This window comes from Felis catus, chromosome A2 (assembly GCF_018350175.1).
Source record: "Felis catus isolate Fca126 chromosome A2, F.catus_Fca126_mat1.0, whole genome shotgun sequence".
NCBI classification, from domain to species: Eukaryota; Metazoa; Chordata; class Mammalia; order Carnivora; family Felidae; genus Felis; species Felis catus.
In genome coordinates this window covers 112,859,598-112,885,495 of record NC_058369.1, presented here as the reverse complement: position 1 = coordinate 112,885,495, position 25,898 = coordinate 112,859,598, and the positions used below count along the sequence as shown (strand labels likewise).

Sequence of the window (25,898 nt, the reverse complement as noted above, 5' to 3'; positions counted from 1 at the left end):
CATTCATCAGTCAATGGACATTTGGGTTTTCTCCATAGTTTGGTTATTGTTGATAATGTTGCTATAAACATTGGGGTTTGAGTACTGCTTCAAATCTATATTTTTGTATTCTTTGGGTAAATACCTAATAGTGCAATTGCTAGACTGTAAGGTTGTTCTCTATGTTGTTTTTTGAGGAACCTCCATACTGCTCTCCAGAGTGGCTGTACCACTTTGCATTCCTACCAACAGTGTAAGAGGAACCCCTTTCTCCACATCCTCACCAACACCTGTTGTTTCTTGTGTTGTTAATTTTAGCCTTTCTGAAAGGTGTAGATAGTATCTCATTGTGATTTTGATTTGTATTTCTCTGATGATGAGTGATGTTAAGCATCTTTTCATGTATCTGTTGGCCATTTCTTTGGAAAAGTGTCTATTCATGTCTTCTGCACAGTTCTTAACTGGATTATTTGTTTTTTGGGTGTTGAGTTTGTTAAGTTCTTTATAGATTTTGGATGCGAACCCTTTTTCAGACATATCATCTCCCGTTCAATAGGCTTCCTTTTCAATAGGCTTCAATATCCGTTCAATAGGCTTCAATATCTTCTCCCGTTCAATAGGCTTCCTTTTAGTTTTGTTCACTGTTTCCTTTGCTGTGCAGAATTTTTTTTTCTTGCTGAAGTCCCAATAGTTCATGTTTGCTTTTGTTTCCCTTGCCTTCAGCAACGTGTCTAATAAGAAGTAGCTCTGGCAGATGTCAAAGTGGTTGCTGCCTGTGTTCTCCTGTAAGATTTTTATGGCTTCTTGTCTCACATTTAAGTCTTTCATCGATCTGAGTTAATTTTTGAGTATGGTGTAAGAAAGTGATCCAATTTCATTCTTCTGCATGTTGCCCTCTAGTTTTCCCAATACCATTTGTTGAAGAGACTCTTTTTTCCATTGGATATTCTTTCCTGCTTTGTTGAAGATGAGTTGACCATGTAGTTGTGGGTCCACTTCTGGGTTTTCTTCTTTGTTCCATTGATCTATGTATCTGTTTTTGTGCCAGTACTATACTGTTTTGATGACTATTACTTTGTATTATAGCTTGAAATCTGGAATAGTGATGCCTCCAGTTTTGTTTTTCTTTTTTAGGATTGCTTTGGTTATTCAGGGTCTTTTGTGGTTCCATACAAATTTTAGGATTGTTTGTTCTAGCTCTGTGAAAAATGCTGCTGGTATTTTGATAGTGATTGTATTTAATGTGTAGATTGATTTGAGTAATACAGACATTTTAACAATGTTTGTTCTTCCAATCCATGAGCATGAAATGCTTTCCATTTCTTTATGTACTCTTCAATTTCTTTCATAAGTGTTCTTATAGTTTTCAGAGTACAAATCTTTTACCTTTTTAGTTAGGTTTATTTCTGGGTATCTTATTGTTTTTGGTACATTTGCAAATGGGATCTATTCCTTGATTTCTTTTTCTGCTGCTTCTTTATTGGTGTATAGAAATGCAACAGGTTTCTGCATGTTGATTTTATATCCTGCAGCTTTGCTCAATTCATGTATTAGTTCTAGCAAATTTTTGGTTTCAGGTTTTCTACATAGAGTATCATGTCATCTGCAAATAGTGAAAGTTTGACTTTTCCCTGGTGGATTTGGATACTTTCATTTCTTTTTGTTGTCTGATTGCAAAGGCTACAACTTCCAGTACTATATTAAATAGTAGTGGTGAGAGTGGACATCCCTGTCTTGTTCCTGACCATAGGGGAAAGGATCTGTTTTTCCCATTGTGGATGATATTAGCTGTGGGTCTTTAGTATATGGCCTTTATGATGTTGAGGTATGTTTCATCTATTCCTACTTTGTTTAGGGATATAATTACTATATTTTGTCAAATACTTTTTCTGCATCTATTGGCAGGATCATATGGTTCTTATCCTTTCTTTTATTAATGTGATGTATCACCTTGACTGATTTGTGAATATTGAACTAGTCCTGCAGCCCAGGAATAAATCCCTCTTGATCATGGTGAATAATTATTTTAATGTACTGTTGAATTCAATTTGCTAGTATCTTGTTGAGAATTTTTGCATCCTTATTCATTTTGGCTTGTAAGTCTCCTTTTTAGTGGAGTCTTTGTCTGGTTTTGGAATCAAGGTAATGGTGGCTTCATAGAATGGGTTTGGAGGTTTCCCTTCTATTTCTATCTTTTGAAACACTATGAGAAGAATAGGTATTAACTCTTCTTTAAATGTCTGGTAGAATTCCCTTGGGAAGCCATTTGGCCTTGGACTCTTGTTTGTTGAGAGATTTTTTTATTACTGAATCATTCTCATTTTTTGGTTATGGTTCTGTTCAAGTTTTTCTACTTCTTCCAGTTTTCATTTTTGGTAGTTTGTGAGTATTTAGGAATTTGTCCATTTCTTCTACATTTCCCAGTTTGTTGGCATATAATTTTTCAAAGTATTCTAATTGTATTTCTGTGGTGTTGGTTGTGATCTCTCCTCTTTCATTTGTGATTTTATCTATTTGGGTCCTTTCTCTTTCATTTTGATAAGTCTTTCCAGGGGTTTATTAATTTTGTTTATTTTTTCAAAGAACCAGCTCTTAGTTTCATTGATCTGTTCTGGTTTTTTTTTCCTTCTATATCATTTATTTCTGCTCTGATCTTTATTATTCCCCTTCCTCTGCTGGCTTTCAACTTTATTTGATAGTTTTTTGTTTTTATTTTTGTCTGTTTTTCTAGTTTTACATAGCCTAAGGTTAGGCTACGTATTTGGGACATTTCTGGAAAATTTTTGGTTTCAGGTTTTCTACATAGAGTATCATGTCATCTGAATTGCAATATACTTCCCTCTTAGGACTGCCTTTGTTGCATTCCAAAGGGTTTAGACTGTTGTATTTTCATTTTCATTGGCTTCCATGTATTTTTTTTTATTTCTTCTTTAATTTCCTGGTTAACCCATTCATTCTTTAGTAGATGTTCTTTAACCTCATATATTTGAGGGCTTTCCAAATTTTTCTGGTGGTCGACTTCAAATTTTATAGTGCTGTGATCTGAGAACATGCATGGTATGATCTCTGTCTTTTTGTACTTGTTGAGGGTTGATTTATGACACAGTATGCGATCTATTCTGGAGAATGTTCCATGTGCACTCAAGAAGAATGTGTATTCTGCTTTAGATGAAATGTTCTGAATATGTTCAAGTCCATTCGTTAAGTCCAGTGTGTTATTCAAAGCCATTGCTTCCTTGTTGATTTTCTACTTCAATGATCTATCCATTGCTGTGAGTGGGGTGTTAAAGTCCCACACTATTATTGATTATCAGTATGTTTATGTTTGTTATTAATTGATTTATATATTTGATTTCCTTCAAGTTGGGGGCATAAATATTTACAACTGTTAGATCTTCTTGATGAATAGACCGTGAATTACAATATAATGCCTTTCTTCATCTCTTGTTACAGTCTTTTGTTTTAAAATCTAGTTTGTCTGATGTAAGTATGGCTACTCCAGCTTTCTATTGATGTCCATTAGCATGACAGATGGTTCTCCATCCCCTCACTTTGAATCTGCAGGTGTCTTTAGGTCTAAAATGAGTCTCTTACAGGCAGCATATAGATAGATCTTCTTTTTTTAACTATGCTGATACCCTGTGTCTTTTGATTGGAGCATTTAATCCATTTTCATTCAGAGTAAGTATTGAAATATATGAATTTAGTACCATTGTGTTACCAATGGAGTTGATATTTCTGGTGATGCTCTATGGTCCTTTCTAGTCTTTGTTGCTTTTTTTTTTCCTCCACTCAGAGTTCCCCTTAAAATTTATCGTAGTTCTGGTTTAGTGGTCACAAACTCTTTTAGTTTTTGTTTGTCTGGGACCTTTTTATTTCTCCTTCTCTTCTGAATGATGGCCTTGCTGGATAGAGTGTTCTTGGCTGCATATTTTTTCACATTCTGCACACTGAATATCTTTTGCAACTCCTTTCTGGCCTGCCATGTTTCTGTGGACAGATCTGTTGCAAACCTGATGTGTCTTCCCCTGTAGGTTAAGGGCTTTTTTTTTTTTTTTTTTTTGCCCTTGCTGCTTTCGGGATTCTTTCCTTGTCTGTGTATTTTGTGAATTTGACTATGATATGTATTAGAGATAATGAGCTTTTGTTGCATTTAATGAGAGTTCTCTGTGCTTCTTGAATTTTGATGTCTGTCACCCTCCCCAAATTACAGAAGTTTTCAGCAATAATTTACTCACATAAACTTTTCCCCCTTTTTCTCTCTTTTTGTCTTCTGGGATTCCTGTGATACAAATGTTACTACATTTTAATAAATCACTGAGTTTCCTAAGTCTGTCTTCATGATCCCTGATCTTTGCTTCCCTCTGTTCTTTCACTCCTCTGCCTTATTCATCCTCATTTTTATGGCCTCCATTTGGGTCTGCATCTTGGTTATAGTATTTTTAATTTTGGCCTGACTAGATTTTAGTTCTTTTATCTCTGCAGGAAGTGACTCTCTGGTGTCTTCTATGCTTTTTTCAACCCCAGCTACTATCCTTAAAATCATTGTTTTAAATTCTGGTTCCGACACCTTACTTACATCTGCATTGATTAAATCTCTGGTCATAATTTCTTCCTGTTCTTTCTTTTGAGGGGAATTCCTCCATCTTGTCATTTTGGAGGAAGAAACAACAACAGTAATAATAGAATGAAATAAAAATTAAAAAATTAAAAATAATTCTTTAGGTCATAGATCCTAGGTGTGTTTTGGTTTGCTTGTTAAGAGAAGCTGCCACGTTCTCTCAAATTATGAAGATTGTTCTGTTAATCCTCAGATCAATTTCCTAGGTATCCAAAATGGTTTGATGTTGACCTAGCTGTGTTCAAGAGAAGAGAGAAGCCCAGGATCCCCTTACTACTCTGGCATCTTAACTCTTTCTGCCATAATATTGTCTTCCTAATCAGCAACATAAAATTCTTCTGCATTTATTCATATCTTCTAGGTAGCACAGTGGATCTTATACATTTTCTTTTTAAAGTTTATCCCTAGACAGTTTGTGTTTTAGGTTGCTGCTAGGAATTTATCCCTTTTTAAATTATATTTAATATTATGTAAGAAATCCATTGATTTGAATATTTTAAAAAACCTGCCATTTTATTTATTTATTTATTTATGTGCATATTTATATATTTATTTTAATATGCATACCTTATTTATATAACAAAGGCTGAGGTATTTTTTTTATTCATTTTTTTTTAAGTAAACTCTAGGTCCAACGTGGAGCTCAAACTCATGGCCCTGATCAAGAGTTGAATGCTTTGTGGACTGAGCCAGCTAGATGCCCCTATTTTTTGTTTTCTATTTTAAAAATTATTTTTGGTTGATTTGCTTGGATTTATGAGATAGACATATGATGATAATTTTGCTTTATCTTCTAAAAATATTTATAACTCATATTTGGTTTTCTTGTCTAACTGCTTTTACATAAAACTTCCAGAAGGATTTTAATATATATTAAGGAACTATTCTTAAATTTTTATTTTGGCAGAATAGACACTAAATTTTATTGTATAATTTTTCAGCATCTGTTGAGATAACAAACATATATTTTTTTTTCCTTTTGGCATTGTTTTTCTTATCACATATGGTTTAATGTGATTTCCTAATATGTTAAGGGTTTAATACTAGGGTTATGCTAACCTTGTACAAACTGAGTAGCTTCTAGGGCTTTTCTAAAACTAATGGAAGAGTTTATGTAGTACAGGTATAATGCATTTCCTAATGTTTGGGTGAACATTAAATCATTTATTCTGAAGAAAACATTTAGACCTAATGTGAGTATTTTATAATTTTATAATGTTATTAATTTCTTTGATCTTTATTAGGTTTCTTAGGGCTCACTCTCTTCTTGAGTCAATATTAGTCATGCATATGTTCCTTAAAATTACCTATATTATTAAGATTTATACATTTTACCATAGATTTTTGTGATTAATTTTTTCTTAATGGCTTTTTCCCTTAATATTTGTTTCTCTGGCTATAATCTATATAACTGGGTTATTTACTTCTTTTCTTCTTTTCTTAATTAGCTATGCCAGCAATTTGTCTATTTATTGGACTTTAAAAAGAACTAGCTCTTGGATTTATACATTCATTTTCCTTTTTTATTTCTCTTTTTCATTTCGTTAATTTTTTTTCTTAACTTATTAATTCCTTCCCCTTGTTTTCCTTATGGCCTTTTTTTTACTCCTATATCTTAATTTGGATGCTTAGTTAATTTTTGTTCATTCTTCTTTAATAATAAAAGTATTTAAAGATCTTAATTTTTCTGGGAGCAACTTCATTCACATCCCATGTATTTTTTATTTTTATTTTTTTACATTTATTTTTGAGAGAGAGAGAGACAGAGCACAAGTGGGGGAGGGGCAGAGAGAGAAGGAGACACAGAATTGGAAGCAGGCTCCAGGCTCTGAGCTGACAGCATAGAGCCCGACGTGGGGCTCGAACTCACAAACCGTGAGATCATGACCTGAGCCGAAGTTGGATGCTTAACCGACTGAGCCACCTAGGTGCCCGACATCCCATGTGTTTTGATGTCAGTTGTTGTTATTGTTATTATTATGGTCTATGACTAGAGTTTTGATTTATTCTTGGAGACAGACTTTATTTAGGAGAAACTTTTCTTTCTTATTTAATATTTGTTTATTCTCTTACACTGACTTCAAATATTATAGCACAATGTACACACATATTGACCTATAAAAATATTTTTTTGCTTTTTGGAATTAAATATTCTTGTCTAAAATATGACTAATATCTAAAATTACTCCATGGCCTTTGAAAATGTTATTTTATATATCAAGAGCTATGGACCAAATTGTGTTCCCTCCAAATTTACATGTTGAATCCCTAAACCATAATGTGATGTTGTTTGGAGATGGAGCCTTTGGAGATAATTGGGTTTAGATGAGGTAATGAGGGTGGGGCCCTCGTAATGAGATTAGTGCCCTTATGGGAAGAGACACCAGAGACCTCCATCTCCATCTTCTTCTCTCTGTGTGTCTTTTTCTCCCTCCCCAGGAACGAAATCAGCCAGCACCTTGATCTTGTACTTTCTAACTTCCAGGACTGTGAGAAAATAAATTTCCATCGTTTAAGTCCCCTAGTGTACACAATTTTGTTATGGTAGCAATAGAAGATGGTGAATGGCATAATCTTACCAACCTAATTACCTTCATTTTTGTGTATCCCTTTCCAACTGTTGCTTGTACATGTCCATACTGGGCTGTATAATTGTTTTATATGGTGAAGAGCATAGTTTTAATTGGAAGCTGGGAATATGCCTGACGCCAAGAAAGAAATAGACTTTGTTTTTCTGGTAATTGAAGAATCTGGAGAAATAGCTCAGCTTTGGAAAAGGGAGGTCATGTGTCAATAATGGTTATTTAAAAATTTAATGCCAGGACAAGACCACCCAGAATGAAATAATGAAGACTTAAAGGCAATTGCATACTGCTTAAATCTAAATGCATCTAATTGACTGATGCATACCTATGTACCTGAAATTATCTTGTCATATGTAGCTTGTACACTGGGATTTTCTAGCAGTGGAAGAAAATGAATAATTTCCGGTGGCCTACTACATGTGCCAAACGGTGTAATACAATGTGATGAAATGGCAAGTATAAGAGAGGTATAGGAGGAGAACTATGTGTTACTCTCAGGAGCCATCACAAAGCAGCTCAATTATGATAATTATGAATTGTAGTTTTGTGTTTAAAAGTTTATCGCAAAGGCTCTAAGGACTTAGCTTAATTTACATCTCTTATTAATTAATTAATCAACTAATCAAGTCAGCATATACTTACAGAGTGCTTACTAAAAGCCAGCACTCTGTGAGGCTTTGGAGAAAAAGGGGAATAAAACATGTTCTCTTTCTTCAAGAGCTGGCAATGGAATTGGAACACAATTACACTACAATGTGATCAAGTCTGGAAACACATAATTATAATATAATGTGGTCAGGTTTGCAGAGTGTCCGAGGCCACACAGCTAGCTAGCTGTAGGCACACACACACAAAAAAAGATCAGAATTCTGATTTCTTTATTCTGAGCCCGCTGTTATTTCTACTACAATAATATTGCCTTTCACAAAATATTAAATATAAGCAAATAAAGCTAAATGTAATTTAAAGTCTGAATCATCAAGATTTATTTGAAAATCACCAAACCTGGACGCAGCTGGATCAACACTTCTCCTGGTGTCACCTGCGTATTCATTTCATTTTCACTTGGTATTACGTGCACAGATGGGTATTCTATCGAATCAATTGAGCAGCCTTTGCTTATTAAATTGGAAATAATATCACAACGTTCACTTCTTGATCCACCTGAAATGAAATCCTGTTTAAAAGAAGGAAAATCACTGATGTTTTTAGTGCATACCGTCTCAATTATAACCAAAGAAAACCACACAGCAAATATTGTAAAGAAGCCATCTTCCAATGTCACAAAACTTATGCAACTATTCAAAATATCTGCTTGTTTCCAAAAAGAATACTAAAAAAATTTGTCTTAAATAAAGCTTTAATCCCTAAATCTTATCTAAAAAGAAGAAAATTAAAGAGGAGATTTAAACCAAGTACTTTAAATATTGTTAACTGATCGCTGTAAAATCATTCCAACTTAATTCTTTCTAAATATTTTACATTGGAAAGACTACTTCAAAAGAAAATTTATCCAAAATAGACCATTCATTCATTCCAAATGTAAGTCTCATTTCTCAAATAACCCAATTGGTGTATGCATTATAAATTTTTATGTTCAGAATATGAGAGAGGGTCCTCAGGAGTCACATGCCCAATGTAAGGTACTGAAAATTCACAAAAGGATGAACTGGAGATGTATATTTCTTAGACCACGAAATCCGCCATCTTAGACACACAATAGCTTATAAATAATTTAATAAACCAAGAAAGATGTTCATAATGAGGCTGAAGATAGAAAATTGGAGCTAAAATTATACTGGATTTGCAAGTGAATCTAGAACTTTTATTACCATTCAGCATTGGTTAGTTGATCTTTATTCAATAGCCATCCAAGAAACTTGGAATTAGTGGAACAAGCTTAAAATTTAACTTATCCTGAGAAAAAAATTGTTTCATGTAACCATTCATGTTTTCCCCTAAGAACAGGAAATGTATTAAAAAGTATAGAAATATATTTTGTTATATATAATGTTGGCCTGAATTATTTGGAACATTTGCTTACACAGTAGCTAGATTATTTGCTCAGTGATTTTACTGGCAGTGGCTATTATGATCTGACATTCAGTCATTCCTCCTTTAGTTGAGCTGATCCAGGGACTTGGGTTTCCAATTAATCATTCAATCAAAGAATACAGATTGAATACTTACACAGGGTCAGTAGGTTTTAGGTGCTGAGGATACACAATGGAACAAGACAGAGACCTTGTCAAAGAGTCAAGGTCATTGGTGAATCCAGCCATTAAACAAGTAAATGTAATTATTATAGGCATTAGATTTAGGGGAAGCATAGAATTTCAAAGGATTATGGAAGAAGGAAATTATCAAGTTCAATATTAGTTGAATATTAGATCACTAATTATGAATAGTAACATCTGTGTCACTGGTATAGATGGGATGGTAGTAGGCAATATAAAAACATTCACACAAAGATTTTAATTCCTCTCTTAATTTAGAACAGGGGTTCAAAAACTAGTCCTGGTGGTACAAATACAATAATCCATGCCCTGTTTTTGTATTGCTTGAGTGCTAAAAAAAATGCATTCTACCTTTTAAAAATGCTGTTAAGTGATTAAAAAAGAACATACAAGAGAAACAGTATGTGGCCCATAAAACTTAAAAAATACTTACTGTACTGATATTTACAGTACTAATCCTGAATTAAAGTGTGAAGCACCCTTGTAATATAAATATATTAAGAGGATATATTAAGAGGATATATTCTTTTCAATCAAGATTTCCAGCTGTCATTTGGTAAATGACTTCATGGGAATAGAAAAATTCAATTTGCTTTGCTATTGACCATACACCCAGATTTTTATCATGATGTTTAAAAATCTCCAAAGCCTTAATTTCTTGTATCCAAATTTATTCTGTCCATTGATAAAACTTAGAGGTACTCAATATAAGATTTAGCTCAAAGAACGATGGCGTATATTGCTATCATATGTATCACGTTCCTTCAGAAAGCTTCAAGATAGATGAGAGGATCCTTCCTGTCCTAGAGTTTGAGCAATATTGAGGGTACTTAAGACTTGGTACCTCTATGTTCATGACAGGCCACAGACAAAGGGCTACATGCATTTAATAGATGGAAAAACACCAAGACTTCAAATCAAGAAAAGAAATAAAATACAAGTAATTCTGATTTTTCTTTTCATCTAGGGATTCTGTTATTTGTGTACACAGAAATGGAAAAGAAGGGAGTACGGTTAATTCACTGCAACTATACATCACGCTATGCCATTTGACCTTTAAATGTCAAATCATTTTGCTGAAATAGGCAAAATAGTCTCAATTATTTTGCAATGTCTGAATCAGCATGGCTGTTTTTACTCTGCTGTAAAAACTGAGTTAGAAAAGCACTGCCAATTTGACAATTAGGTTTGAGAAGGGAAGAAAAGACCGTGACATCAAAATAAAGAATGGAATGCTGCCCCTGCCCACTGCGGCCTACTTTCCACTTTGTATAAAAGAAAAGAATTTGAAACCACACCCTTTTAATTTGTGGTGTTTTGTGTCATTTTAATTTCTTCTAATGCTTGTGTTTTATTTTTTCTACACGAAATACACAAGCAAAACCATACTCCTTCTGCATCTAAATCCCATTTGTAAATGAAAAGCCCAGGTTTGAAGTTACCTCAGGTAGCTTTTCATCATTTGTTACTTTTATCCATTCAATATAATTATTTGTGGAAAAAATAAGAAAAGCTTTTTCTTCTTATTTCTGAGTCTTTCTGATTTCAAACATGGCAATCTGCACGGAAATGAAAGAACTCTATCCTGTTCCTTTTGACGGTGAATACCTTTGTGTTGTATTTTAGTATAATTACGTTCGAAGGCTGCCCTCTGAACTTCTGACTATGTGATCACAATCTGTGTATGACATAGCATGCAGGAGAAGAAGAGAATTCTTCAAAACTCATCAAGTCTTTTACATATGTTAAAAAGGAGCGTGATGCGTTAAACTAGGCAATACTGATAAGGTCTTTTTCATCCTAATTATTTTACAATTATTTTTATGTAACATGGAGAGAAAGAGCAGGCAAAACATCTAGAACATCAGGTTAACATGCTATACAAGAATGTAGGCAAATTGAATATACCCTGTCCAAATTTTCTAGTGATCTTTTACTTTTGACCAGCCTTGAAAATTATACAAACCAAGCTTAATTTGTTAGTTTTAACTATTCTGATCATGAACACAGAAAAAAAAACTAAACAAAACAAAAGCCTATTCTTTCCCCATACCTCCACTCTCATTGGTTAAGAAATAAAAGACATCAGTTGCATATGTGTCTAATGGTGGGTAATCTTTCAAAATTATTCATTGTATTCTTCTTCTCAAGGATGTCAGGTCAGCCTGCAGGGAGTGGACAGCTCCTTCTGTTAATGATGTGCTAGTAGCTGAGTCCTAACACTGGTTGCTTCCCCCTAAGTTGTGTTCTTAACACAGTCCTCTTGGTTTCCTAAACCTGAATGAGTTGCTTTGGAGTCTCACTCAAGTTCTTTTAGTAACAACTCTATTTCTTAAGCAATGCCTGTGTCAAATGCTTGTCACATACGGTTTCATTTAATCCTCACAACAGTATGTCATAGGTACAATTTTTATTTCCATTTTAGAGCTAAGGAAAACTGAGGTTCAGAGTAGTTAGAGTAATGTATGCAAGTTTATATGGTTAGAAACTGATGGTCCTGGGATTTGAACCCAAGTTGACCTCATTTCAGAGCCTGCATTTTCAACACATGAATTAGATGGCCCTGTACTACACAGAAGGATATTCTGGAACACAAACAGCCAAGTGATTTCCAAATGTTTTCTGAGATCCTCTTCTGAAACATTTGATCAACAGCAGACATGGGTTTGCCTCCTGTGCTCTGGCAGCCACCTCACATTTCTCCTTGGATTACCTCTTGCCATTTGGCCACCAATTTCTCTGAATACTCAAAATCTTTCCTTTTGTGGCAGGACTGACATTTGCTATTCCCATAACTGAGCCTCTCCAGATTTTCTGTGCCAGCGGCGATATCAGATAAAGGGGTCTCTCTGGAACTTGGAATTTTATATGGCTGGCATGTTACATTTGGCTGACAGCTGGGTTTCTTAATCATCTTTTGAGAGTTCCTCTAAGCTACACTTAATAAAGTTCTGAGCAGCTGACATCAAGTTGACACAAACTTCATGGCTTCCTTAGTGAAAATCTAAAATGGAGTATTGGCCTAGGGTCAGGAAATATAAAGCCATGAAACACTCTTGACAGAAAAACCTAGAAGTAAATTCCAAACTCAGGGTTATAGAAATGAGGAAAGGAAGGCTCAGAGAATAGAGTGAGTTCTGTCTGGTCATTTGGCTCATAGGAGGTGATGGGACTTGTCATAGAAATTCTGGAATTGTCCTCTTTCTGACATTGCCTCATTCCATGGGTTCTGGTGAAGCACTGCCTAGTTTCGAGTGACATCTGATTTCCTCACTGGTAAAGGCTAGAGTATATCCAAGAAGCCTTTGGGTTGTCAGTAGGAGACACTTTCAGACATGGCTAAGACTACTTTGTGAACCCCTCCTCTTGCTTTAGAAGAAAGTAATGTCCACCATCCTTTGCTACTTTTTAGCTTTCTTTTTCCTTCTGGGAGATGCATAAGTTATAGGCAAGTAGTAACAGGAGAGGTTGGAAAGATGATGGTAGGTGCAGTTTTTGAGCAAAATCAGAGAAGGCAGAAGCTAGAGATCTTCATAGCAAGCAAAAGGTCATTAAATATCTCCTTGTTCCAATTCCCAAGAGCTACATAAACAAATGTAAAGTTATCTCTGTAATTTCACAAAAGAACCCCAGATTATAGATGGCTTCTTCATTGCAACTTATTATGTAAAGTAGTTCTGATGGAAGAGTGTCAACAAAAGAAAAAATTCACAAAACAACTTCACAGCCAGGAAAGAAGGAATGCATTATATTTGTTTTACTAAGAAGTTTGTTATTGGGGTACGTTTCTCTTGTTAGAATATAAAAACACTAATTTTGAACAATAAAAGATTTCTGATTTATTCTCCATTCCACAGAATTTAAATGTACACAGTATCACACGAATAGGGTCACATGTCAAAGGAAAAGCATCCCATTTTTCATAAGTAACTAATGAATTGATATACAATGTTATGAAATGGAGTAAATAACTTATCTTTAAGTATTTCAAATAAAAACAAATGAAACAGCCCTATAAACTAACTTGCTTTTCTTTAATAAGCAAGTACAAGACTACAATCCAACTAGGATATATAACCTAATGCCCCAAGCTGGAGCAAGAATTTCACACAAAACCTACTGACCTATCAAAAGTCACTATCTGTGTTTGCCAATTCTCTCTATAGGACAGATGGAAAACATAAAATGGCTTGTACTTCATTTCAAAATTACCATAATTTTCCTAATGAAAAGGTTATACTTTATTTTATAGTTAGCCAGATATGCTGTTTCTAAGCATACAACCAAATAAAATTTTCCTGATGCTCAGCATTGTCTTTCTTTTTCCTGATGCACCTTCAAAGCACAAAATATTAGGGCAATAAAATCATGCCTAGAGAAGTCAACTGTGAAGAACAGGGAAAGAGAAAAGAAGAGAAAAGAGAAGAGAAGAGAAAGGAAGAAAGAAGAAAGAAAATAAGAAAGAAAAAGGCACACCTCTTGAGCACACCATCCACATTCCGGACCCAGAGCAAGGCACTTGGTGCAGGAAGCTGCATTCGAGGATGTACATCTATTGTCTTCTGTAATGGAGGATAAAATGAGGTGTTACTCTCATATTGAGAAGTATATACAATTCTAAACCAAAATGTATTTTGAAAACCGAAATAAGCTGACCAATAGTTTTAAGTACATGACACTAAAAAATACATAATTTCTTTGGGAAGGGGTAAGGTTAACTACATAACAATTAACAGATACATTTCCTGGATAGTTATTATTTGGTTTTATAAGGTTGGAAAAAAGTAGGGTGATTAAAATGTAATTTAGGTAGGTTTGGGGTTTGGCTTGAATTCTACTACAATAGTAAAAGACGATCCACATTTTTTTAGTGTGCTAAAGTTTCACTATATTTCATATTATCTGAACTAATGAGGCATTTTTGGATCTAGAATTTTTCCCTGTAAAAATAGTCATACACTGACCCCAATCTGAACATGTCAATCCATGTTGGGTTATAGTGAATTAACTTTCTGAAAAATGATCTTGATTTCTTGAGAAATGATGACATATAGAATAAATGGGGATTATGATTGTGTTAATATTGATTATTTTGGCTTGATGGATATCAGAACCAAATGTAGCAGCATGATTCAGCATTTTAGATACAAAGTAACTGAGTTTAGTTTACCCAATGTAATTTTTCTTACTAGATCACTTCCAGATTGTGACCAATTCACTTGTCCATAGATTCCCACTTGGCTGTGACATTTTAGTAACGTGGCTGTGCCTGGAAACTATTTACCTTTATCCCTAGCCACTAACTACTTGTATCATTATAAGGAGGCTCATCATTATGAGCTTAAACACATAAAATATAATAAAGCATGAGTCATAAATTATTTTACCATGAGTTTTTAGTGGAATAATCACATACTTCCTATAGTCCATCCTTTACTATGAAATCACTGGACACTGGAAATCACAGCATTTTATTCATTTCACCCACAGGCATACAGTAAATAACACAGACATTCTAGCTGTAAGTAGTTCACAGTCTGGGTGAGGAGATAACTATATAGGCAAACAATAAAATACAATGTGATAAGCACAACGAGAGATATCACCAAGGCACTATGGGCACACAGTTAGGGGCTTCTCTGCTCTGGAGGAAAGGATAGGGGTTGGGGGGAGAGGGTATGTTTAAGGATGACTCCATAAAGGCAGTGATATCTAGTATGTCTCTGACATTTCACTTTTTTTCTTCTAATCTGTGTTTATCTTTTTAAAAAATGTAATGAAAGAGGGCCATGTGTGTTTGTGTGTGTATGTACAATCACACAGGGATGTGGTAGTTTGAAAAGGGATGGAACCCACAAAATTTCTGGTTGTCCCCATCCAATCAGTTTTTCTTTTTCTTCTCTCTCAACTTGCCCCAACATTCTACAATACAGGATTAAAGCTGCTGTGACCTAGAGGTGGCATGTGGTGGGCTTTGGCAGTGGGAAGATAAAAAGAGAAACTCCAAGAGAGTAAATATAGCAGAGAGGTATTAAGTGGGGTAATAGTGAGCACCCTTCCTCTGTATTTCCCCAGAGCCAAAACTGTCCTTCCTGAACACTTAACGGCAGTTCCATTATCTCCTCTCTGTGTCCCCTTGCAGCCTTTGTCCTTGGCTTTATACCAGCTTTTGATAAACATTATCTAGAACTTCTTTACTGATCTGTCCCAACCTGGCCTAGCTAAAATAACTGATGTTTGGGCTGCCTTTACTACTAGGGTGGCCACCTAACTATGAAAACTCCATAGCCTAAAATCCTTCCATCTGGCTTAGCCTGCCAACCTATAAAAGGTGCTTATTTCTGAAGTATGCAGAGGAGAGAGTAACCTTCTTAGTTTTGTTCTCAGAAAGAAATCAAGCACATTTGCAGACCTAACTTAGCCTTCACTAACTCTTAAACTTGACCTGACTGGAATGTGGAATTAAGTCTATTTCAGTTCAGACTTGACTAGCTCTTTCACTCAATAGGTAGGACTTTGGCAGTTAAGATTGCACTCTGTTGGAAGGGAAGCTGAAGCTTCTATGACTATAGTCTTTGTTTCTAATAGTTGGTAGACTGTGTCCTAAGTTAACCCAGATTCAAGGTCAGGTCAGTCTCCTACTTCCAAGACACAAGTTGTAAATAACGAGTTTACAAGCAAAAATCTGTTTTCTTTACAGTCTGCCTTCTGACCATTTGTTTAAAAAAGTTCTAGTGCCAACTTCTGTTCTCAAACTTCAGATACCTAAGAATGATGACCAACAGGGCTACAAACTTTGGTCCTGTCAATACTTCTCAGGTTCCAGGGTTGACATTTCTCAGTCTACATAATTATAGGTAAAATGATCCCATAAATGGATATGGATGGCATAGGCCTTATGTTTCTGCAGAACTGGAGGAGGGCCATAAATTGAACTCCATGGGAATAATGTCAAATGTTAACTGCCAGAAAGTGTCATGGTGGGACTTTAGAGAAGACAAACCAGACATACTCTGCTAAGCAGAATCTTAAGGATTTTTCTTTTTAATTTTAAATACACATTAAGGGAATACCTAACATGCAAATATCACACCAATTAAAGCAGTTCTTTACACTGAATGGACATGCTACTAGGGAGGCAGTTAGTCAATGTGTGCTAAAGGTTGTGTGTGTGTGTGTGTGTGTGTGTCTGCCAGGCACGTTCATGTAAGTAGAAATATTACACTGAACACACATCAATGCATGAGTGCTGTTTACAGACACAAGCAGTTTGTCATCAGCCTCTAGGTCTACTCAGTCCATTCGCTGCCCCATTACGGATGCAACATCACAGGAGGCTGCTTTCCAGTGGAGGTTTCCTAGCAGTCCTCAGCACTGACACCTTATTAGAGGGTGTGCTTGAGTGGTTCTTCTTCCCACTCTATGAGAGTGGTAGCTGCCCATCCAGTGATGTGGCATAGCACTGTATTCTTTAGCATTGTGTTTTTATTAAAGACACTTTTTTTTGTGGATCCTAATGGAAATTAGGAAAGACAATAGAAGCAGAATCAGATTTTATACCATGTATCTTCAGAACCCTCTTTTGTGCTCATTTGCCTTATTCCTAACTGCCTCACAAACCCCATGTAATTAAAAAGTGTGCTACCAAAACAGAAATTAGTAAAGAATTTAATGTCATGTAAGTGTGTACATTCTGAAAATTTCTAATCCTTGATCTCTGAGCATAGGCTGAGAGTCTTACTTTTACTCATGTTACAACTAGAGGTAACAGATGTGATGAGGTACCATTGCTAAATAGTCACTAGAAATAAAGTTCCCAATTTCCATAGCACTGTGACTCAACAGCGATGTGTTCTTAGGCTAGTTACCTAAATTCTGAGGCTTCATTTCCTCCACTGTAATGTAGAACTAATTATACCTATATCAAAATACTGATATGAGATGAAATGAGCAAGCATAAGCATGCCACGCATAGTGTGTAGGATATAATAGACACTCAGCAAAGGGATTATTGCAATGTTATTATAATTAGTGTTATAATAACTTACATGTGTAAGTTATTATATGTGTATACATATATTGTATGCATATTTAGATCCAGCTTCAAAGAAAAGGGAGGTGTTATATGTCTTTAAATTTGTCATAAATGTAATTAATCATCTTTCAAATGAAAGTCCTTTGGGTCATGAACACATTTTTATTTACTTATTTTTAAATTTTTCTTAGTGTTTATTTTCTAGAGAGAGAGAGAGAGAGACAGAGCATGAGCAGGGGAGGGGCAGAGAGAGAGAGAGAGAGTGAAACACAGAATCTGAAGCAGGCTCCAGACTCTGAGCTGTCAGCACAGAACCCAATGTGGGGCTCAAACCCACAAAGCATGAGATCATGACCTGAGCCGAAGGCAGATGCTTATCTGACTGAGTCACCCAGGTGCCCCTTTAACAGTTTTAAAAATATAGCTAATATATAAAAATAAAAAGCTACTGCCTTTATTTTAGTTATTTAAGATGATTCTTAAAAGCCAATTTAGTCAAATATACACACATCAATCCAATCTGTTACAAATACAATTTTGGCATAACTATTCTGGGTTACTGAAAATCTCTTACAACACCTTCATTTTGTTCACATTCTTCAAAGGGTACCTTGACTTAATCTGAATATTTTTCTAATTTTTTCCCAGAATTAAATGTTTCTGACGCATGTGAAATGACCTTTATAACAGTCTGTCATAAAGTGTAATAAATATCCATCAACAACAGGATAAAGTACACAAAAATCAGGAAACTACATATTTGTGACTGTCACTTAAGTATTCTTTGTTTTGGATGATACGTTTATTCATATTATTTTGAGAATGTGTAATCTATAGAAGTAAGAAGAGAAGGGAAATGGACCAAAAAAGTAACTAAAAAAGAACATAGGGTTCAATGTTTACATTGGGATCTTTCCGTAAGTCAAGTGATCAGAGAAAGTGAAAGTTTTAGGAAACATTTCTAATGTTTTTCTGCTCTACAGTCTACACCACAAAATTTCAACAAAATTTAAAGGATGCCCAAAGTTATCTGGAAGAACCAACAATTAAAACTGATACAGATTTTAGTATTTTAAATTCAGAATCAATTATTCTAGATTCTCCTATTAGGAATAGACAGAATGATTTGTGAAGAATGTAGAAATGCATTTTTTTCCAGGCAGTATCCTTTTCTTAATTGCATTTACTATACAAATTAAATTAAACTTGGATAATTATTTAAAGCTACTTCCTTAAAAAAAATAAACACTGTTACAATGAATACATACTCTACTTTGATAGCAGTCAAAACCAGACAAATTGAGCACACTTAGAATAAAGTTTTGCTTTATTTTGGAGTTTGCTTATTCTAGATGTATATCATGGCCATGTAATTGTTACAGATGTCTTCAAAATATATTACCTGATTATTGAAAGTTCTCTTTTGCACAGAAATTTAGCACGCTATCATTTGATGTAAAAATAAAAATGAAGCAATAGATTAGTGTTTGAATCACTTGCTGTTACCTAGTTATTCCAAGTTTTGACTGAGGTGCTGTTTCTTAAATGATCCTACAAAAATATAGGGAGGGAAGAGGTGGTTAAGACTACTTCTTTGAAAATCAGGCACAGGAAACAAAACCAAAGTCAGTTTAATTTTAAGAGAGATTAGGTAAAGGGGCATGGAAGAAAAGGCAGAAGCATGGGAAGCTCTTGGTAGATCTGAGTAAGGAAGCTCTGAAGAGCTAGAGATGTATCATGAGGAAGCTAGTGACTAAGGGAGTATTGCAAAACAGAGGGAGCAAGGAAATAGTACAAGTACTTGTATTTTTCTTTTTGTTTTTTTCCCTTGGACTTCATATAAACATAATACAAAACCACATTATTTATTAACATTTTGCATTTGTTCTTTAACTTAGCATTTAGACTATATGAAACATAACTTTACTGTTGAATAGACAAAGAACAAGATATAATTAAAATTGAAATAATGCATCTGTGCCAGAACTTCAGCTTACTACAATAATTTTTATGCAACAAATGCATAGTTCATAGTTCTGTACTCATATAGAATTGGTAGAAAAATTCACTTTAATCTTTGTAATTTGGTACTAAATTATATATTCAGAAAATACTATTGTCTAGCAGCAATAATACCCAACCTAGAGCATTTTTCTCTCCCCTTTGCCTTTACCATATTGTTTGTTTCAAACTTGTAGCAAACAAGCATTCAGGCCATGGAAATGAAAATGAGTATCTTTATGGGAAAAACCATTTTGTCTAAATAATTTTGCTTCTACTTGCAATTAAAAAATATACCCATATTTTTGTTTGGTGAAAATCAGCTTGGATTCCTTTCTTTCTTGACTTCACTGTTAGCCGTTCCAGTGATTAGGTTTGATAGTCTCAAAATATATTTGGAGGAAAAGGTCGTGGTATGTTCAATATGTTCAATAATGTTCAATATGTATGTTGTGGCTCAAGAGAAAAGGTGAGGAAATGAGGACATTATAAGAGAAAAATATTGTCTTAGCTCCCCAAAGAAAGAACCTGAGCTAGAGATTCTTGGAAAGTGATTTATTGAGAAGGGAAGTAAGGTAAGGTCAGGAAGGCCAGGCACAAAGATATTGCTGCAGTCAAATTCTGGTCTTAGCCTGATTCCACCCAGAACTTGGAGCACAAATGATACCCCAGAGTTGTCCCACTTTGAGGTAAGGAGTGGGTCTGGCTTTTATACCCTCCCATAAGTCAGTCATTGACTGATGTCAGTCCAGAGAGGGCTGAGACTTGGGGTGGCTTAACCTTTACACATTGCTGGGATGTGGCTCTCTTTGATGGAGGGAAGCCAATTTTCCACCAACGTGGCAACTGTGAACTGTTAACAGGCCAGAACTCAGAGCAGCTGGGCATGGTGCCCCAGTCTTATAAAAGGATGTCTAGACTAGCAGCAGCCATCTTGAGCCCTGAGGGAACCCTCCTACTGGAAGCCAAGGGTAAGAAAGGCAAAGGTAGGGGCGTCTGGGTGGCTCAGTCACTTAAGTGTCTGACTTTGGCTCAGGTAGTGATCTCATGATTCAGGAGTTTGAGCCCTGTGTCAGGCTCTGTGCTGGCAGCTCGAAACCTGGAGCCTGCTTCAGATTCTGTCTCTCTCTCTTTCTCTGCCCCTCCCCGACTCGTGCTCTGTCTCTCTCAAAAATAAATTTAAAAAAAACATTAAAATAATTAAAAAATTTTTTTTAAATGACAAAGGTAAAGAGGGCCCAGCCCTTCACAGCACCATGGAGTTGCTGCCCCCATTCTGGGTTGTCTCTCAGCTGTTTCTGAAGTAAGAGGAAAATTCACCTGGGTTTGAAAGATAATAGAAGAAAGACTTGAGCAGGATTAATGTAAATGCTTTTTTAGAAATGTTAGGCATAACATTACTTTACATGACATAGACCATCTACTCTGAAGAGATACATTTTGTTTTCCCTTGGAAAAGTAAGACTACTAGACTGTAGAGGGAAGGTGCTTACATATATTTTCTTTCTATCCCCAAAATCCAAGTATAGCATCTGATACACACTCAGTAAATGTGTGATGAATAAATGCTAGTCTAAGTGGAGGTTGATCTGGTAGTTTAATTTCTGAGGCTTTTATAGCTCTTGATTATTTACATTAAAGAAATCTTCATTTCTAAAACCTATTTATTATAAAAGGCAATATAATTATACTTACTTAATGATACATATCTGGATGAACTCATCTTGATGTTTTCAAATGTGAAAAAAAATGAACCTACATATAGGGGCAAAGTTTTTACATCTAATTTTCTGATAATGTACAGTTCTACTAATTTATGTTAAAGCAAGGGTAGTTTCTAAAAGAATTCTGAATATGTCAAGGGAATGATACTGAATTGAAGTCACATTTTTATTGCTACCATTATCAGATGCAAAACCACCAGATTCGCTTGATGTTTCATTATGGCTCAGATCTAAATCAAGTTTCAATTAGGCAAATGTTCTTTGCCCCTGTAAAGTTGAGTATTTTTTTACTGAGCAGAATTTCCTTGTAATGCCAATGTTATGAAATAGCACTAATCTTTTCTTCTTGTTAACCAGGTTTATTAGGTTTTTATTGTAATCTTTATGTTTCAAGGACAAGTTTCAACCTCCCTCATTACACAGAAAAAATTCATGTGACCTCAATAGGGTTTTATGCTAGCATAAAGACTTTTGGAGAACAAAAGTGGGGAGAAAGCCATGTTCAATGCCAGGCAGGTTAAGAAATGTTAGGGCAATACTACACATTCCATTTGTCTGCCCTGCCCTGTTTGGGGCAATCCCAACGTGAGTCAGAATTTAAAGTGGGCTGGGATGGCATAAATCAAAATGCTAGTTCATGATGGAATTTACAAGAAGAACCATCATGAAGCCACTGATGACACTCATTTGTGTTGAAATGGGCCATCACAAGAAGGGTGGTCTGGTGAGGTCATATCACCGATGTTTCATTGTGATTCATATACACACACTTCAGTCAACTTAGCTTTGAAAAAATTATTGCAGCTTACAGTGGGTGATCGTATAAATTATGCTCTACATCAGAACACTTTTTAACACAAAAGAGGCCACTATTAAGTACACTGGTGCAACGGGTATAAATTGGAACTTCTCAGGTAAGCTGAAGTCTAAGGTCATCCTAAATGTACTTGAGTTTGGTGGTGCAGAACAAGAAATAAAAACAATATACAAGGAAATCCATGCTAAGGTGACAGAAAATGTCAGGAGAAAGAGAATGCCATGAGTTAGTGATGAAGTAATCTCTTGACATTAAGGAGGACCAGACAGGTGCAATGCAGCAATCTTGCTGAGATTTGTGATTGTTTTTAGATTGTGTGTACACACACACACACATGTTTATATGCTTATGTGTATATAAATATATATGTTTATATTTTATATTTCATGTATTTTGACATATTCTTAGATGTGGGAAAGAGATGAAAGAATATGAAGAATACTTGTTTGCACTTGAAAATGACTTTGCAGTTTATATTATTTTCTTGACAGGAAGTTTCTCTTGGTGGTCCAAGCAGGTTTTCAATGTGTAACAAGAATTTTTCCTGAAGAGGATCAAATTCACTTTTGCAATTGCTCTCTTACCTGAGCACATCAGTTTATCTTCTGACACTTATTCATCTGGGGGAAATTTGCGAGGAAGTAAGAGACATTCAGTCAAGAAGAAAGATAGGGGTCAGGGCACAGCATCTCTCAGTATAGTTTTCCTTCTTCAGACTTGGAACTTGAGCAAGGATCAAAAATCTCAAGATTCAGGGAGGGCTCCAGAGGCCCCTCTGAGGCATATTCTGGTTAAAGCTGCATTTGTCTAACTTGGAAAAGCAATATTAGTCATGTGCTTTGTGCCTTGTTTTAACTGGAACTTTTCCATACATTCCAACTGTCCTGTTTATGAGGCACACTCCCTTTTTATAAAAGCCAAAATATTCACCGGTTTCCCACTCTGTTCCTCTAAATAATGTTTTTAATCTAACACACTAGAGTTCCAGGGGCTCTTCCTATTTTCCTCTCCAAGGTATGAATTTCCTTTCTCCCACTTAAAAAAAAATCACACTGCTATTCACATCAAAACCTCAAATGCCATACTTAAGTGTGTAAAAGAAATGCCCCAGGATAGTAGGAATGCATTTTATACCTTATTTTTTTTAACCTGAAGTCACATTGCAGGTATGCGCTTGATTAGAACAGCAAATAAACACTTTATATCATGAACAATTTTGTTCTAAATAAAAAAAAAAATAAAGCCCAAAGTGAAATTTAGTTCATTTAGCATTTGATTTTCCTGCAATTACATTTCAAAGACCAAAAAGGTATTTATATTTTACTCTGTCACTTAAAAAAGCAAACCTATATATGCAACTGTATAAATTAGGGAAAATAAAAAAAAGAATAAATGTTTATTAAGTGATTACTGTTTTAGGTCCTCTACCAGTTGGTGTTCTTCTATGTAACAATACCAAAAATAGGTGTATGATTTCATTGAAACTTTAGAAAAATCCTATGAGGAAATCATTAATATGCCTATTTTACAGATGGGGAACTATAACTTAGGGAAAAATCTCATCTTAAAGTCACACAGCTAGTGAGTACACAGACCAAGTTTGAACCCTGTTCTGATTATAGAGGCTTTTCTCTTAAATAATGTCCTATATGGAACAGAGAATAACATAAAGACAGTTATACCAAATATGACTTAAAACTCTCACTAATTGAACTATTGTTAGTCCTTCAGTGATGACTCAGTAATAATTCCTATGTACCTCAAGATGGTTCTTTCATAGAAGTAGTATGTCATTATTTTTCCTATTATTATTCCCACTCTCGGGATGAGGATGTTAGATTCCCCCAGCAGGATTATTTTCTGTCCTCAGTACCAAAGACCTCCCTAAATACTACAGTGCTCTTTTCAAAGTTCATTTCATTTCCACGCACAAGGAGACTTTGAGTTTTAATACCAAAGCTCCAGCCTGAACATCTCACTGAGTGCTGAGTGCCTAAATTAGATTGGTTGGCACTTTTTCAGCACAAGGGAGAACTTCTTTTACAACCGTGTTTCCCCAACCTCTTGCCAGGGGACAGCTCTGGGCTGCATGCTAATTAGGCAGAAGCACTTGAGATGGTGTTTGCAGTTGCTATTTCCATTTGTGAATTTCCAGTTCTGCCCTGGAAGCCAAATCTGGAACAGGGAAGCCGGCAACTTGTTCTTGTCCTAACTGCCTATTCTCTGACCTTGGCTTGATAATTTAACTTTGCTGGGGTTTTGCTTCCTTGCTGATGAAGTAGAAAAAATCCTCCTCCTTTTTATGTGCTCTAAAAACACTTCAAAATGCAGAGTCTGGGTTAAAATGACATGATTGGATAGAGGACATTTGCTTTATAACATGCACAGTCCTGTTAACCTATGGGAATATTTTAAGATACAATTTATAATATGGGAAGACTTATTTAAAAATTTTTTAGCATTTACTCATTTTTGAGAGACATAGTGTGAGTGGGGGAGGGGCAGAGAGAGAGGTAGACAGAATCTGAAGCAGGCTCCAGGCTCTGAGCTGTCAGCACAGAGCCCGACGCAGGGCTCGAACTCATGGACCACGAGATCATGACCTGAGCTGAAGTCAGATGCTCAACCACCTGAGCCACCCAGGTACTCCTGGAAGATTTATTTTAAAAAAGCCACCCAAACCCTGTATGTTAGGTATATCCAGTTGCCCATCAGTAATCTGGTAATAGAGAATCATTCACCACTTTGAACCACAGGCACATGCAAACTTCTTGAAGGATAGAAATGTTCCTTATGCAGATTGTAGCAGTAGTTCCACAGGCCTATACATCTGTCAAAACTCACTGACACTTTAAAGAAATGCAGCTTATTGATGTAAATTATGCCAATACATTGTATTTAAAATTAGCATTGTAAATTAACTTTGACAGAGTATTTTTTTGTTAGCTAAAGGACAGTCAGTGCACAGTGAGGAAATATATTCCTTTCCTGATAGTATATACAAAAATAGTAAATTATGTGGTTTTTTAAAAAGTAAGCCAATGACATATTACATAAATCCTTTGACTTACAGATACTTAACAGGTCCATTAGTGGGTAACTAAAGTCATTTATCTCTACTGTACTTATCTGATTTGCATGATTTTTATTCAGATCAAGGGGTATATTATTTTAATATTCTTTCAAATGGACTGATCCCAGTTGTCAGATGATAAAATTATTTTTCCAATTCAAAAATGAGTCTTTATATTCTACTGGGAACTTCTTGTAAGTCCTCATCAGTATGAAAAATTGAAAGGAGTACATATTAATACCAAATGTAAAATTAAGTATCTTAGTAATTCATACTATTATCGCTAATAATACTAATACAGCATGAAGTACACATTAATATATATATATATTTTTTAATTTATTTATTTATTTTTGATAGAGCAGAGGAGGGGCAGAGAGAGAGGGAGAGAGACAGGATCCCAAGCAGGCTCCACACTGTCAGCACAGCGCCCACTGTGGGGCTCGAACTCACAAACCTTCAGATCGTGACCTGAACTGAAATCAAGAGTTAATTTCACCCAAGGCCACCCAGACACCCCTAATAATATATTTTATATTCTATTCTCTACAGTAAAGTTTCTTCTGTGCTCAGTGCCAAAGATGATCCTCAATACTTGAGTGTCTTTTATAAAATTCATCTTACTTTTGGGCTCACACAAAGAAAATTCTGAATTATAATAAGAAGATTTTCACTTGCCCTATAGAATAGAAATTTAATCTTCTATAATACTTCAATTATGTTAAACTATTTCAATTAATAATTGCCTAGTTTAACTTCATTTCCTGGAAGTTGACTAAGTACATCTTTATACATGTATGTCAAATGACAAGGCTTTACCTCATAG

General features: G+C 35.2%; 1 protein-coding gene across 1 annotated transcript in view; it reads right to left on the bottom strand.

The window, feature by feature from the left end:
• ITGB8 (integrin subunit beta 8) overlaps positions 1-25,898 on the bottom strand; it is an 85,434-nt gene that overhangs the window by 44,328 nt on the left and 15,208 nt on the right. Inside the window, exons 2-3 of the mRNA XM_003982834.6 lie at positions 13,899-13,984; positions 8,191-8,362 (exon numbers count right to left, since the gene is read on the bottom strand). Of these exons, the coding sequence (XP_003982883.1) occupies positions 8,191-8,362; positions 13,899-13,984 (258 nt within the window). The remainder of the gene's footprint in view (positions 1-8,190; positions 8,363-13,898; positions 13,985-25,898) is intronic.